General features: G+C 30.7%; 2 protein-coding genes across 2 annotated transcripts; one reads left to right on the forward strand and one right to left on the reverse strand.

The window, feature by feature from the left end:
- Positions 1-1,908: 1,908 nt before the first annotated feature.
- LOC105155719 (Glutaredoxin family protein) lies at positions 1,909-6,073 on the reverse strand. Its single transcript, XM_011071640.3, has 4 exons — positions 5,777-6,073; positions 2,883-2,956; positions 2,284-2,382; positions 1,909-2,201 (listed from the first exon to the last, which is right to left on the reverse strand). Exons 1-4 carry the CDS (start codon positions 5,953-5,955, stop codon positions 2,125-2,127), a joined length of 429 nt encoding a protein of 142 aa, XP_011069942.1. The 5' UTR covers positions 5,956-6,073; the 3' UTR covers positions 1,909-2,124.
- A 3,867-nt stretch (positions 6,074-9,940) lies between these two features.
- Positions 9,941-11,730, forward strand: LOC105155720 (RING-H2 finger protein ATL43). The gene has a single exon (XM_011071641.3). It carries the CDS (start codon positions 10,285-10,287, stop codon positions 11,518-11,520), a length of 1,236 nt encoding a protein of 411 aa, XP_011069943.1. The 5' UTR covers positions 9,941-10,284; the 3' UTR covers positions 11,521-11,730.
- The last annotated feature ends 4,383 nt before the right edge of the window (positions 11,731-16,113 follow it).

Below are 16,113 nucleotides of genomic sequence, written 5' to 3' on the forward strand. Positions count from 1 at the left end.
CGAGATCATGGTTTCGAGTCTCACCGAACGTGTAAATATTTGAGTTTATTATAATTTATTTGATAATTTTTAGCTATATTAATATATTGATCGAACTAATGTTTTATCTACCATTAAAATAGCTAGCAATTTTACAACTATAAGACTTTGAAATTAATTAATTTCGGCAACTCTTTTTCTTCCCTAATTAATTACATAGTTTCATTATTTCATTCTCTTCATTTCTCTTTCTTCCTCGTGGGATTGGAGGGTTAATAAAAAATATATATTATTTCTTATATTACACTATACAACATAAAAACCATAATAAATCAATTATTCACTACGATAAAATAAAATCAGTATAAAAAATTAATTTTTAACCACAGTAAATTAATATTTATCGTAATTTTAGTTATAGTCAAAGTATTTTTTTCATTTTTTTTTTAGCTAAAACTGATGTATTCCTTAGCTATAGAAACAATGACCAATGGCAGTTGTTAATTAATATTTCTCACAATTTTTTACTTTTAACTATATTAATTAATCACGACAACAAATCATATTTCTCGTAGTGGGGATCAATTAATTGGGCTGGTATTGGCTAATATGATGAGGTGCAATCGCACGTTAAATATATCGTACTTGTAATAATTAATCTAAGCTTTTCAGAGGTTAATTAGTGAATTGGTGGGAAAATAATCATTTTTGTTGTATCCACAAGATCAAATTTTTCTGTTAATAGTTACTGAGAACATCTAAATCTAGAAATTAAATGCATTTAATTAAGTACTTATCTTTGACATGGCAAAACGTGTAGCTAGGTTGATTCTTGAAAATTAATCAAGAAATCGGTGTTTGCTGAAAAGCCCTTATATTTCATTAAAATTATCATTTTACCACACTTATAGGCAATTTAAAATTCACGTTCACGGCAATAAATTATAATATTACTCACAAAATTTTAAAGTTGGTATTAATAATATATGTTTAGTGATGACGAGAGTTGTGTATAAAGTTGTTACTATTATTAATTATTGACACGTCTATAGTGATAATTTATTTCACTATACATGTCACTGATTGTTGTCCTCAACAACTTTATGCACAACTTTCAGTCATTCTTGCTAATGATAAGTTGTACAAAATATTTATTACTAAGGTTAATTACACTCTCCTTTTCTGAGGTTTGTTATATATAATTACACGTACACCTCTTGTGGTTTGAAAATTTATATCTTGTATTACTGAGATTTATTTTCATCTAATAAATAAATCCCTCCGTCAGTCGAAATGTACTACTTTGTTAATATTAACAAAAAAATGAATAAAAATTAATATTTATTCTCGATTGACTTGTTACTGACTTATTGCAGATCAAATAAAATTTTCTGAATTAAACTACCTTTATAACGGTAAAGATATACCTCCTCACATGTATTAGCATGTGAAAATATATAAAAATAATTTAATCATAAAAAAATTATTTAACCTGTAAGAAATCAATAATAAGTCAATCAAAAGTAAATATGAATTTTTATTTTTCTTTTTATTATTAATATCAATAAATTCAGTAAATTTTTAATTAATAAATAAACTTATTTATTAAACGAAACCAAACCTCATGAGTACTAAATGTAATTTTTAAAACCATAGAAAATTTACATATAATTACACTAAATCTCAGGAGAAGAGAACGTAATTATCCCTTACTACTGTTCAACATATGACATACATGATTATTATAACTAAAATAAAAATTATCAGTAAATATATATAGTTAATGATAATATTAAAACCATCGCTTGAATATTATTATTATTTTATTTTTTTGGGCAAACACCTCCTACGATACGACGATTTATATCGAAATTGGAACTACAAACCAGATGGGTGGCATTGTTAATTTAAGTACCTGCAGACAATCCATATCAATATACATTCATTTACTGAAGAAACTGGATATTTGAAGACATAAGAGAAGGCCAAAATTCTAAGTACTTTCACTGCTTTGGGCAACTCTAAAAGCTACCATATTAAAACTGTTGAAGGAAAGACAAGCAGAACATCACTTCGAAATCAGTATTTGAATTCTCCAGAAAAATTGGTGAACAAACATAAGGCGGATCCGGAGCGATCACTGCCTCAAAGATCTTCCTTGCCCCCGGTACCAATGCCTAACAGTTTCTGGAGTTCCCCGCTTTCGTATGCTTCAAGAGTGTCTGCGAACAAGGAATTGCTCATTAAACAGGAAACGGCCAATAAGAGAACTAAAAATGAATTTGGAATAGATAAACAAGGTACCATCAGAGCCTCCAATATGCTTTCCGTTTATGAAAACCTGTGGAACGGTTCGCCTCCCAACAATCTTACTCAAAGCATCTTGAATTTCACCACCGTCATCTTCAAACAAAAAAGACAATGAAAAGCTATAGATAGATAGACAGACAGAGAGAAGTGTGGTTGTTCTGTGTTAGTTTCTTCAGTTTCATCTGATTAGAAGCCTGAAACGCTGAAACCACATAAATACAACTGCTAGAAGTTGGGCGTTTTGTTTAAGAACCCAGAAGTAATTCGTTTAACTCGTCATCCTTTAAATTATTGAGATTGTTAAAATGTTACTGGTTTTCTGGCTGGTTCCCACTGGTGCACAGATGCTGCTTTCATCTGCTTATATAGGGCGAGAATGTATGTTAAAATATATGCGTGGATAAGTATTTCAAGCTGCAATTATGTGATGGACTGCATCTTAAGCTGCAAATTCACTCCCAGTTATCTTTTCTATCTTAATAGCTCGTGTGAATTGCGATCAGAAATGATCTTTGCAATTTCTATCTGCAGATTATCCAAACAATAAATATATGTAGAATTCAAATGATAAATAGAGCTTCTGAAAGACAAACCTCGTTCGTCGAGTTCAACAACATGTGGCACCTGTTTCAACTCCTGGAAGACTCCTTTTGCCCTTCTACAGTATCTACATGTTGATTACGGCAACAGAAAGCAACAATATTAACGACACTGCAATTATCAATTTATCAATGTTTAACAAAAGGTTAAACTAACTTTTCAGTTACAAGTTCCCCCAAATTGTACCACTTCTCAAGATGCACTCAAGCAAGATTAAAACGTGAAAGGACTTATACCTTGGACTTGGTAGAGATTGATAATAACAGCTTAAAGGAAGCAAGTCTAACCATAAATGTGAAACATTTTAGGTTTCACCATACAACTTTTTACCGGGTGGAATATTACAATCCAGAACAACAGCATATTCAGCTTCTATGCGTCGATTAAAAGCACCAAGCATGATGACAGTTGGACACATGAATCAAACCTTGTTTATTTCGGATCATTATATTAGACTAAATAAGATCTATAGTAGACATTGACTGAAGTTCGGAAAATCCTGGCTTTGTGGATTCAAGATGAACTTCAAAAGGACCCTAAAATGGAACCCTCAAGAAACTTCTAAATATTCTAATTGAAATTATAATATGAATCTAATGAAATAAATACACCCCCATCACACATTAATGCTACTCCCAGAATAGGTATATAAATTTGTTTTGATGGACACTCCAAAAAGATGGCATGAGCAAATAGAACACTTAACCTTCCGAAAATAAATAAATAAAAGCCTTCCTTAACTTCAGTTACTGAGGAAAGGATCAGTAACAGAGGGTGCTCTAAACTAATACAACATTAGGTAGCATCCGCTCTCTGTTTATTACACATTCCATTGATTCAGCTAATCGCATACCAAGGTCAAGATAAACCTGAATTGCAGTCCCCAGTTAGATATGATTTTTTCGTGAAAGGTTCCGCACAGTCTATAATTAATACTCCAGTTCTTTCACATTGCTTCAGAAAACAATGATGTGGTATTCTAAGAAAAAGAGGGAGAGATCGCAGCAGAATAATTGCTTTGGTACTATTGTTGTTATAATGATTGAAAGATGTAATTGGTGACAATTAATGTTGTTGGTTAACAATTTGAAAAATAGAGGTTTCGTATTAGTTTCCCAAGTTTGTGGATTGAAGCACTAAAATGTATGGGTGGACTGGAGAATGAATAGTTGGAGGAATTGGTTCTGAAGTCTCCTTCACACCCTCAAACTATCAACCTACTATTCATAGTTACAATTGGAATGTTATCCTGCTCAGCAATATGAGATTCATTGGCCTTAGTCTTCTAGAGATTCCTTGCAACTTGCATGAGCTATTTTTTCTTCTTCTAGATTTTTACAAAGCCCATTAATAAGAAAGAAGATTCGTCAAAGAAAGTTGACAGCTCCATCTACTGAAAGTCTCATCGGGAAATTACTATATATCTAACATCCATAAAAATTATGTTTGCCCCAAGTCTGCTATCAAGATCTACGCAGAGTCTACCCAAGTACACTATCGGCCAGCGAAGATAATTCTGGAATACTTATAAGGTATCAAAGATGTTGGCATATGGTATGAGTCCACATTTGAAGCAAGATGAGCACACTGTAACCTACTACAATACCAAATCAACAATACTAAAAGTTCTTAATGAAAGCAACTAACAGAGAGAATATAAAGCTCAAGCAACACAGGTGAGCAACATGAAGATATTTTCACTTCCGCAACACAAATTAAAAGAACTATGCACGATGCTTGGAGTCTCGCATAAACGCCTTAAGGAGAAGTATTAACGTGCTTTAGTAAAATCTAGAGAAAGGGAAAAAATAACTTATGTAAGTTGCAAGGTTGAATCTCTAGAAAACTAAGGCTTTCTAAGAAAGTTACTACTTCCTAACCATAAATCTCATGTCAATTACTCAAGAATCTACCATTTATAAATATAAATAGGTCTAAGTTGATGTTTCAAAAGTGTGAAGAAAGAGACTTCCAAACTATTTCCTCGAACTATTCCTTCTCTACGCCACTCATGCATTTTAGTGCTTCTATCTACAAACTTAGAAAACTATTACCTAAACCAGTTATCTTTTAACCTTTATAAGATACCACATCCTATACAAGAATAGCCACTAGCATTGTATGCCATTTACAATCCACATTATTGGTGAAGTACCCATAACCCAAGTACAATAGCGTACCATAAAACTTGTTTTTATCTGCATTCCATCAAGTGGACAATTGCAGATTTCCTTTCATACAAAGGAAGATTGCAAGAAAAAGCTGATGTAAAAGTTCTAATAACTGGCCATGGTAAAGCACATGCCAGTGTGTAAGTGCTAATTTCAGTCAGAGAAAACCCTTCGTATGTGCCCAATGTAAAATCCTTCCTCTCCTTCGGCCTTCCACATCCATTCGCCACCAGTACTTCATTTTACTAGCTAAATTCTCTAAGTTGCACAATAGAATGGAAAGCAAACTAAAGAGAAACCCATTCCAGATCAAGGGGCCCAAACTTATGATTTACATATAAATTTTGTATCACCATTCACCAAACGGCATAACTCTTAGTTCCTGTAATGTTAAGGGCAAAACACATTTCAGTCATATAATAAACCCCTCAACAGGTGAAGTCAGATTTTGATACTTCAACCATATTCAATCACACATCAGAAGCTCATGAACATGACAATCTTTACACACCAATAATTTCTTAATCTCAACCTAAGATGAATGATACTTAACAGAAAATCAGAAAGCCCATAAAAAAAGGCCTAAAACTCAACTCACCCCCACGATCTGCAGCAACAATCACACCCCAAACAACAAATCACAACAAAGAACAGGGCCATAAAACCACCGAAAGAATATTAAACAAAAGCAAAAGAATTCAAGAAAATGGTCGTACGGGCAGTAAGATTTGGAGAAGATAACTATGGAATTAGATGAGATGGTCTTCTTCACAAAAGCAGATGGAGATTTTGGCTTTGCTTCGACATATACGGTATACGACGCCAGCAAAAGGGTAACCAGTAACGTGATTACTGAAATGAATTGATTTCCTTCATTTGCAGAAGGCTTCGCCATTTTTCCAGTGCAATCAGAGTTGAATCGACAGTTCACTTCAAGATCGGAACTTTACGGCGCAGGCTGGCTCGGGTAGATTTGGGCAATCGGAATATTTTACTGTGGAATGAAAAATAAGTTTTAGATAAAAAATATATTATGCAAATAAATTACGCTTTTTTTAAATAAGTTTTAAAAAAATATACGGACACCTCTATTTTTTAAAATTACATTTGCGTCCCTCCAAAAATAATTTTTTTGTAATTGCATTCTTCTTTTATTAGAATTTAGATAAAAATACTAAGTTGGGCAAAAAAATTTGCATAAAATGTTAATATTATGCATTATTCAGCATATATATGTTGTTGATAATATGATAAGTCTTTTCTATTTATTTAGGATTAATTACATTTAGATCCCATCTAAAAATGTAAAATTATATTTTTTTTAAAAAAAAATTGAAATTACATTTTACGTCCACTTAAAATATTCACTGTTTACATTTAATCCTTTCCGTTAGAATTTGGATGAAAAAATGCTAATGCAAGCAAAAAAATTTACTATGAATTTTAAATTTTTTTCCTCATTAACATTCCGGTATATTTTTTTTACTTATAAAGGGATAAATATAATATATACACACATATGGATTGAGGTAAACATCATTACCAAATCCCAACAAAATGGGGTTAGGTACAAACAGTGAAATTTCGGAGGTAGGTAAGAGAAATTTTGATTTTTTTTAAAGGAAAAATGAAATTTCGTATTTTTAAAGGAGGTTCAAGTGTAATTAACCCGTTCATTTATCAGCAACTATTTTTTATCCAAAAGTAATGATTTGGGGATAATATTTTAATATAATTACACCCTTTTGGTTTTATATATTTTACATTTGTTCTCTTATAGGTATAAAAATATTATTAAGGTATCTTTTTTAATAAATTATACAAAACTTTGAACGAAGTGTAAGATTGAAAGTTTATACATTTTTTTTGCCGATGTCAATATTTTCTATCCAAATTCTAATGAAAATGATATAATTGTAAAATGAGATTTTTTAAAAGGGGTGAAAATTTAATTTCAATTTTTGTTTGAATTAATGTGTAATTTTGCATTTTAGTAGTGAGTGCAAGGGAAATTAACCCAAATTTAAAATAATTAGCTGTAATTCCTTTCATTAAGACTCTGAGGCATTGTTTACAATGAAGGATTAGGCTGGATATTCTCCTAATTTGGCTAATATCATGTTTATTTTAGTTTTGACCTGTTCTTGACAAAAAAAAATTCGGTAAATGTAATTTTCATAAATAAAAAAAAGATATAGTACAACAATCATGAATCAAGTAGTGTTTCCTTCGATAGGCCAAGGGATACGCTACAATCTATAAAGTGCATGTGTATGTTCTTGATAAATTTTGATAAAGACTGAAATGCTCACCTAAAGAGTTGGGATATTTTATTTGAGTTGAATTAATTTTTAGGGTAAATTATGATGAGGTTTATCGTAATTATGACTACACCTTATTGTTTGAAAAATTGCAAAATCCCCCTCATGTTTAATGAAATTATGTAATCTTTGGATGGATATATGAAATTATCAACTTTGCTCTTATTATATTTTTTATTTTTTTAAAAAAATAAAACTTATAGAAAAACGAAGGGGTGGATGAATTTTTTTTAAAAATTATAAAAAGAAAGTATCTACTTAGTCCATAAAAAATCAAAAAGTTTTAAAAAATAAATAAAATTATAATTTTTGATCCACAATGGCATTTTGATCAGTTTAGCATAAAAAAGGAAGGAAACCTAACGGATTGAGCTAATTGTTAGACGGCCGTTAAAATCAGGAGAATATTGATAATTTTTCAAACAATGAAAAAATATTTATAATTATGCTAAACCTCAAGGGAGATTATTGTAATTCACCCTAATTTTTATCTGCCAGTTATGTCTTGAATGTTTTAGGGTATATGTGTATTTTGTTCTTAAATGTTGTCTTAATATCCCAAAAAACCTAATTTTGGTACCAATTGATATAGAAGTCATCTTGAGTTGACATGGTTAATGGTGAGGTTTTATCTTATTATAGGATAGCTTTGGAAAATCATAAATTTATGTTAAATTTTAACCATTGGCCTTGTTTACATGTGTAGACGGGATTAATGTGTGATAGATAAACGTATAATAAAATATGAAATATGTATAAGTACAATAAATTTATTTTTTATTTACTTAACATTATAAGACTGGTGATCAGCTTTTGATAAAATAATTCAAAAAAAGGTTTACTTTATTTGATTAAGATCATGATAAATTTATTTATTGGGTGGATTTTACGTGAGTTTTGTAAAACTCGAGATATGTTCCTTATTTTTTGCAAGACTTGAACCCCGACCCGACCCGACTTCCGAACCCCCCCCCCCCAACTCCATCCAATTGGACAAGAAACTCATACTGCCCCATGTCAAACCTATGAGCCAGCCCGACCGGCTTCAAGGTCTAAATTCTCGAAATTGAATTAAATTTTTTATTATCTTCAATTATTCAATATATTTATTTTAAAAATAAAAGGATTATTGATAAATACCTAATAAGTAATCTATATTAAAAATATAATATATTTTGCAATCAATAAAAATAAAAAAATCCAAAAATATTAAAAAAATTATAAATATTATTCACGATGGATCTACGGTATGTCTGTCACAAGATTTGATATTCGAAACGGACCCAATCGGGTCCACAAAATAAAAACTCGTCCCTGAATCTGAATCGATTAATTCGAATTCAAACCTACTTTATTTGGACCGAATTTGAAACGGGACCTGCTCTACCTATTTCATTTATCGTCCCTATTCTCCCTCTTTCCACCAGTCCATACACAATAATTAATTTAATTGATGAAGAGATGGGCTAGGGATGTATAAATGGACAGGAGATGAATGACAAGGTTTCGAAAAACATATGTATATGCAAATTCATTTATGGACAAAGTGTTTGAAACTTTAGTTGGAGCTCACTTTCTTATTACATGGACAACTATAGTCTGAATTCAACAATTTACTCAAGTTTGGTATGTAATGAGTGGTCAAGAGTTTGTTTGATGTGGGTCTGAATTTCAAATCCCTGTCTACTCATTACATCCCTAATTAGGAACGGACTATTGAGCTCGTGTACATGTATTATCCTTGCTCCCTCAGAATTTCCAAGTGGACCTCCAAACAGTGTCAAGAAAATCTGTGGTTTAATCATTGTACGCAATACCATGTGTTCATGTTTCTATCATACAATGTATGATTGGTTTTCGCATGAAATTCTTGTATGCATAGAATAAAATCTGTAAAAGACGACTATCCGATAAATTCTAATTCGGATTGAATTAATCAAATTTAAATTAATTATGTTATAAATAAAATATACATATTATGTGATTAATGTACTGTTCAAGAAAAGTGATCAATCATACAGCAACAAATATGTAATTGTTATGATTCTGTCGAACTTGATTTTGTGTGATAAATTTTCCATAGATTGCACCACATCAACACATTACAAGTCCTAGGGGTAACATGAGTTGATTCTCATCATTGAATTCTTTATGTCCATCTTTACTGTTGTATTTTTCACGCTAAATATATAATTTTTTTTACTCAAATCAAATGAATCACAGAATAAGTGTAATATGATTGGTTATTTTTTTTGAACTGTACACTAATCATACAATAAGTGTATTGTACTTTCATATAATTGATTTAGGATCCAACCGGATCTGTGTTAGAATTTTCGTGAATACATATAAGATTTTACTTTTTTTAGTTTTAGCTATTGTTGTAGAAATTCTAACCCGGCTTTGATTTGGTTACATTTAAACCAATTATATGACAAGTACAATACTGTCATTATGTGATTAATGTACAAAAAGTGATTAGTAAATAAATCATATTTGCTTTTGGATTGATTTGATCCGGACCTGATTTAAATAATGATTTTCCACTGTTGGTAAATGTACATGCAATTTAGACTTTGAAGGCGGCGGACATTCATACATATACACACATATATACACACATCCACAGAAAGCTGTCTTGTGAATCTTGTTTGATATATCTCAGAAGTGAAGCTTCTGTCTTTCAGACAAAGACCCTCCTCCAACTTCCCTGTGTTGCTCCATGTCATGTCATATTGACTACAGCAGTACCAAAGTAGCAATGTAGATGAATTCCGTTAGATGCCTTTGTCTTCACCTCTTTGTATTTTCTTGCACCCTCTTCTCATCAGAATCTCATCTCTCCCTGTCAAAACAATTCCCTGTTGCTCATCAACCAATTCATACTGCTCCCCCACTCTCCAATGGCCATTTTCATCAGCCTCCCTGTTTCCTTTCTCTTTTTCTTGATTCTCTCCAATCATCCTTCACTTACCACTGCAGTACCTGCCGACGAAAATGATGTTACTAACTCGGCGAGTGCTCCACCGCCGTCGGCAGCAATGGCGGGATCAAGAATCAGCTCGTTCAAGCCTGGGATAGCAGTGATTGTAGGGATTCTCACTACTGTTTTCTCAGTGACATTTTTGTTGCTTCTGTATGTGAAGCACTGCAAACGGGGCAACTATGCGAATTCTTCCAGGGGTTATTATCCTCCGTCAAGAAGAAACTCAGGGATCGACAGGAAAGTGATTGAATCTCTCCCCATGTTCAGATTTTCATCCCTGAGGGGCCAGAAGGACGGCCTCGAATGCGCTGTTTGCCTAAACAAGTTTGAGGCCAACGAGGTCTTGAGGCTACTGCCTAAATGTAAGCACGCGTTCCATATTGAGTGCGTTGATACATGGCTCGACGGGCACTCCACCTGCCCGCTCTGTCGGTACAGAGTCGACCCGGAGGACGTGCTTCTCGTCGACACCAAATCGCTGTACAGTAACAGTGGTCGGGTTACACCTCGGAATAGCGATCAGGGAAATGGGAAGGAAAACGGGAACCCGAGAATTTCAGGCCGGCATTCATACGCTGGTGAAAGAGGCGGTTCCCTGGAAATCATCGTGGAAAATCCAGGAGGGGAATTCCGGGGAAGAGTTTCATTGGACAGCTGGAATTCCAGGAGGAAAAAAACGAGGAACTCTGAGAACTGGAGGCGGGATTTGAGCATGGAAAGCTGGAAATCATCCAACTCGGAAAATCCGGGCAGGAAGTCAAAAGCCTCCAGGAAAGACGGGCAACTGCCGGTGCAAGGAGACAAGCATCGCCTGGAACACCGGATCATAATATCCGGCGGAGAAGAGGCGGAGGAGGGGGGACGACGGCGGTGGAGCGACGTGGAGGCGGCGGAGTTCCTGTACCTGAGGAAAGAAATGATACTGGGAGAAGGGGAAGAGGAGGAGGGGAGTGGCAGGGACAGGGGAGTAATAAATGAGAGAAGTGTGTCGGAAATAACAGGGATGAGTAGGTATAGGAGCAATAATGGAGGGAGAGAGAGGGAGGAGGAAGGGGTTGTGAAGAGGTGGTTGGCTTGGGTTTCACAATCCCAAGAGCAGCAGCAGAGTACAGCTGTATGCTCTGCCACTTCTTCTGCTGCCATTGCTGGTTGATTGAGAGCTTCAGAATTTAATACTCTGTTTTCTTGATTTTGTAGTGATTGATACATGGAATGGAATTGGAATGTGGGGCGGGGTGAGGTGTGGGGGGGAAAGGTTCATGTCTTTTCATGCCAAGAAACATTATCCATTGGGACTTGAAGAATTGGCTCCTCTGTAATGTAATGTGATGATCAAGTTGAATATGGTACTGAGTTTAAACTATTCTTTATTTTAATTCTTTTATACTATGATGAGAATTTTATAACATGACCCAAGTGAAAAGGCTTTGGGATTTGCTATTCAATTACATATGATGAATATAATTAAATTAAATTACTCAATAATCAATTCAAAAAGAATTTAAAAATGATGGATAACTTAATTTGTTAAATAATATAAACTAAAATTAGGAATTTTTTTTTTCAATATACTTTCAAATTCAGTGGAGCTCAATTTGATTAGTGAAAACATATAAAATACATGTAGTTAGGAATTGACAGAGATTGCACTGCACGAACGAGTGGTGCAGTTTGGAGACTGTTTTGGCGTCCTTTTATGATTTTTTGTTGTCATTGTGATTAAAATGCCCCTATTATGAATGTATAAGAATCTTTGGGCATTTTTTTTACTTGTTTTAACTTATTTTGAATTTTTTTTTATTTTCATCTCTCTAAAATTTAATTTTTTAAATATATTTATTTAAAAATACGAAAATATTATATAAAAATTTTAATGCTTAATAATTTAAATTAAAATCACAATGCAAAATTTAAATACCTTAACAAATATGAATATTAATGAATTAAAAAAATTATACATTATTATTTTTTATTTCAATTTTTTTTAAACATATCCAAAAGTAAAAATATATTTTTATACATATTTATATACATTATTTTTTATTTTCAAACTTTTTAAAAATATATTTATATTAAATATAAAGTACCAAAAAATAAAAAAAATTACCTTATAAAAAATAATATATTAAATTTTATTTTTCAAATTTAGATATGTAGATGAATATAAATCTTAAATAATTATAATTTATAAATTAATTTAAATTATTATTTAGGTTAAATATTTTTTAATTATATTATTTTTTTATAAATGATATTTATATTTAAATTAGTATTATATATATTTAAAAGAAAAAAGAAAGTCAATATATATCAGATAAAATAATTAATTAAATATCTAATAATTGTTATAATTATCTGAAACTATGCTTAATTAACTAAAATATATATTTAATGATTATAATTAAATTAATTTAAAAAATTAAGAAAAAATTGGGGAAGACGACGATGGCCACCTTTTTTCTGCTGTCTGGGTGACGATAAGATTTGATCTAAATGATGACGACGTCGCTAGATTTGGGGGCCACGACCTGCGCCCTCTTTTTGTTTTTTTTTGGGCGACATCAACGTCGCCAGATCGGAGATGGCGAGGGCGGGGAGTGGGATGGAGGTAGGCAGCGGGGGTTGGGGTTGGGGTGGCGGGGGAGGCAACGAGGGTGGGCTGATGTGGGAGTAGAGTTTTTTTTTTTTTAAATTAAATATATTATAATAATAATAATTTATTTTTTATAATTCTTAATGATTTATATATAATAATAGCCAATCACCGTAAGAATATAACGATCTGGCGATAAAAAATTTAACGCCGTTAACCTCAACCAAAAAAGCCAAAAAAAGAGAGAGTGGGCTGAATTTATTAAAGCAAAGGAGAGTGTTTTGCTTATGTTCAAATTAGAAATGGGATTTTTACTAAATTTTTAAAATACAAAGGGATTTTATGTAATTTTGACAAATATTAAACTATTTGAGAGCAACTCATATTTCAATTCAATTGAAACTTATTTGAGTTTGCTCCATTTATTGATTAACATATATTGTCAAGTTCGATAAAATTTCAAATAAAGTTAAATATAATATAGGGATAATTACACTTTTCTCCTCTGAGTTTTAGTGTAATTATACGTAATTTTCTGTTGTTGAGAAATTATATTTAATGTAATTAAGATTTACTTCTGTATGACAAATAAGTTCCACATTAGTCAAAATTCACTAAATTTGCTGATATTAACAAAAAAATTAAATGAAAATTGATATTTAACACGATTAACTTATTACTGACTTATTGTAGGTCAAATAATTTTTTTCGAACTAACTACCCTTATAACAATGAAAATATATCTCCTCACATGCATTAACAAGTAAAGACGTATGAGGGTAATTTAGTTATAAAAAGATTTATTTTACCTGCAATAAGTCAGTCGGGTTAAATATAATTTTTTTTAATTTTTTATTAATATCAACAAATTCGATAAATTTTGACTAATGGAGGGAGTTATTTATTAGATGGAAGCAAATCTCAGGGATACTAAATGTAATTCCCCAGACTGCACCAAACCTCGAGGTTTGAGAGTGTAATTATTCTTATAATATTAGTAAATTACAACAAATTCTCATAAAGTTTAATATAATTATAAATATTCCTTATTATTTGCAAAATTATTAATTTCTTTTATTTTAAGAAATATCCAATAATTAACCTAATATATTAGTTTTCGTTAGGATTCCATCTATTTTTATGGTAAACTAACCAGATTCCATCAATTTTTTATGGTAAACTGACAAAAATATCTTTTTAGACCTATAAATTATAATTTATTTTTTTAAATTTTTTAAAAAAACTTAGGAATAATTATACTCTCCTCCCCTGATGTGACGTCCATAGAATTTTATATACAATTGAAAAACTAATTAATAATTATTAAGAAAATTTATGTTTAATTATAAATAAATTATAAATTGCAATAGAAATTTATTAAAAATTGGACGAATTAAATCGGAGCTCATTATAATATTTGGGAGAAAATTATATTAATAAAGAAATTGATCTTATTAAGTTAAATATAAAATTATCATAAGATGGAATAAATTACGGAGGGGGTATCACACCTGAGGTTTGGTGTAATTACATATAAATTACACGTGGTTTGAAAAATTATATCTAACACCCCTAATGTTTGCTTCCACCTAACAAATACGTACCTCTGTTGGTCAAAATTCAGCAAATTTGTTGATGTTAACAAAAAAATCTAAATAAAAATTGATATCTACCCTCGACTTATTATTGACTTTTTGCAGGTCAAATATTTTTTTATAACTAAACTACCCTTATAACGTGAAAATATACCTTCTGTCATGCATTAATGCGTGAAGACGTATGAGAGTAATTTGGTCATAAAAATATTTATTTGACCTACAATAAATCAATAATGAATTATTTGAAAGTAGATACAGATTTTTTTTCTATTCTTTTTTTTAATATTAGCAAACTCGATAAAATTTGACAAATGGACTTATTTGTTAGACGGAAGCAAACCTCAAGGGTGCATGATATAGGAAGTGTTTGCAAAAACTTCTAGTTTTAGAAAAGTGATTTTTGTAGAAAAAATTGAAGATTGTTGCAGAATTAAAAGTGAGAATTGTTAGTAAAAAAAGTGAGAAATATATAAAAACTAAATTGAATAGTGTTTGAAAAAAATCACATCTAAAATAAACTTAATTGATTAAAAATCATTTTGTCTCTATTAAAAAGATATTAATTTTTACTTATTATTTCACTTGTTGTTTGTCAGTAATAATCATTTTTCCATAAAATATAATAATTTTTATTTCAATCAGTATATTTCATATTTAATTTTTCAAAAGATATTAAAAAGTATATATTTAATTTAATAATGCTCCCACTAAGTAATATAATTATTGATTAACTTGCATGATTCCCAAAAAAAAAAATTAATCAAATAATAATATGTGAACAAAATAAAATAATTAGATAATAAACCAAATAAATATAAAAATATAAAATAGTAAATATGTGAAAGTGTAAGTTTGATTACTATTAAATTATTCAAATAATTTGAGAAGTTTAATATCAATTTTAAATATAAAATTTTAAAAATAAATTAAAAATAATAAAAATAAACTAAAATTATTATAATGAGGATAAAATAATTATCCCAAAAAATTATGAACTTAGTAAACAATTTTTATTTTTCAATTTTTCAAAAGTTTCCATCCACCATGTCCATTTTTTTTTTTTATGTTTTTTTAATTTAAAAGAAAAAAATACAACAAGAGCAAAACTGACAATTTTAAACCTATTTCATCAACTAAAGACTATTCGTAATTATGTCAAATTTAAAAAAAAAAAACTCGTTAGTAATTTCCCATAACATGCATTTAGCTTTAACTCATTCCTTCAAATTCCTACAAGTCCATCTATATACAAGAAAACATCTCATACAATATTTTATTGGTGAAGAATGATAGAAGGGATTAAAAAAAATTACAAAATGAAATCTTAGTAAAGAAAAATGCATGTAATTTCAATTAATTTAAAAAGTAGCAATATGTTAACACATGCAGTACAAGACATTTGCTGAAATGGCAATGGCAAGCCACCAAGAGTTGTTCATAAATGTTCTCTATGCATTTAATATCTCTCTCTATGTACTTAAAAATCCACCTGTCAAGCAGTACAAAGATAAGCTAACACTCACAAAATCAAAAAAAAAGAAAATCAACATGATTT

Source organism: Sesamum indicum, linkage group LG2 (assembly GCF_026168435.1).
Source record: "Sesamum indicum cultivar Baizhima isolate 11 linkage group LG2, ASM2616843v1, whole genome shotgun sequence".
Classification (NCBI taxonomy): Eukaryota; Viridiplantae; Streptophyta; class Magnoliopsida; order Lamiales; family Pedaliaceae; genus Sesamum; species Sesamum indicum.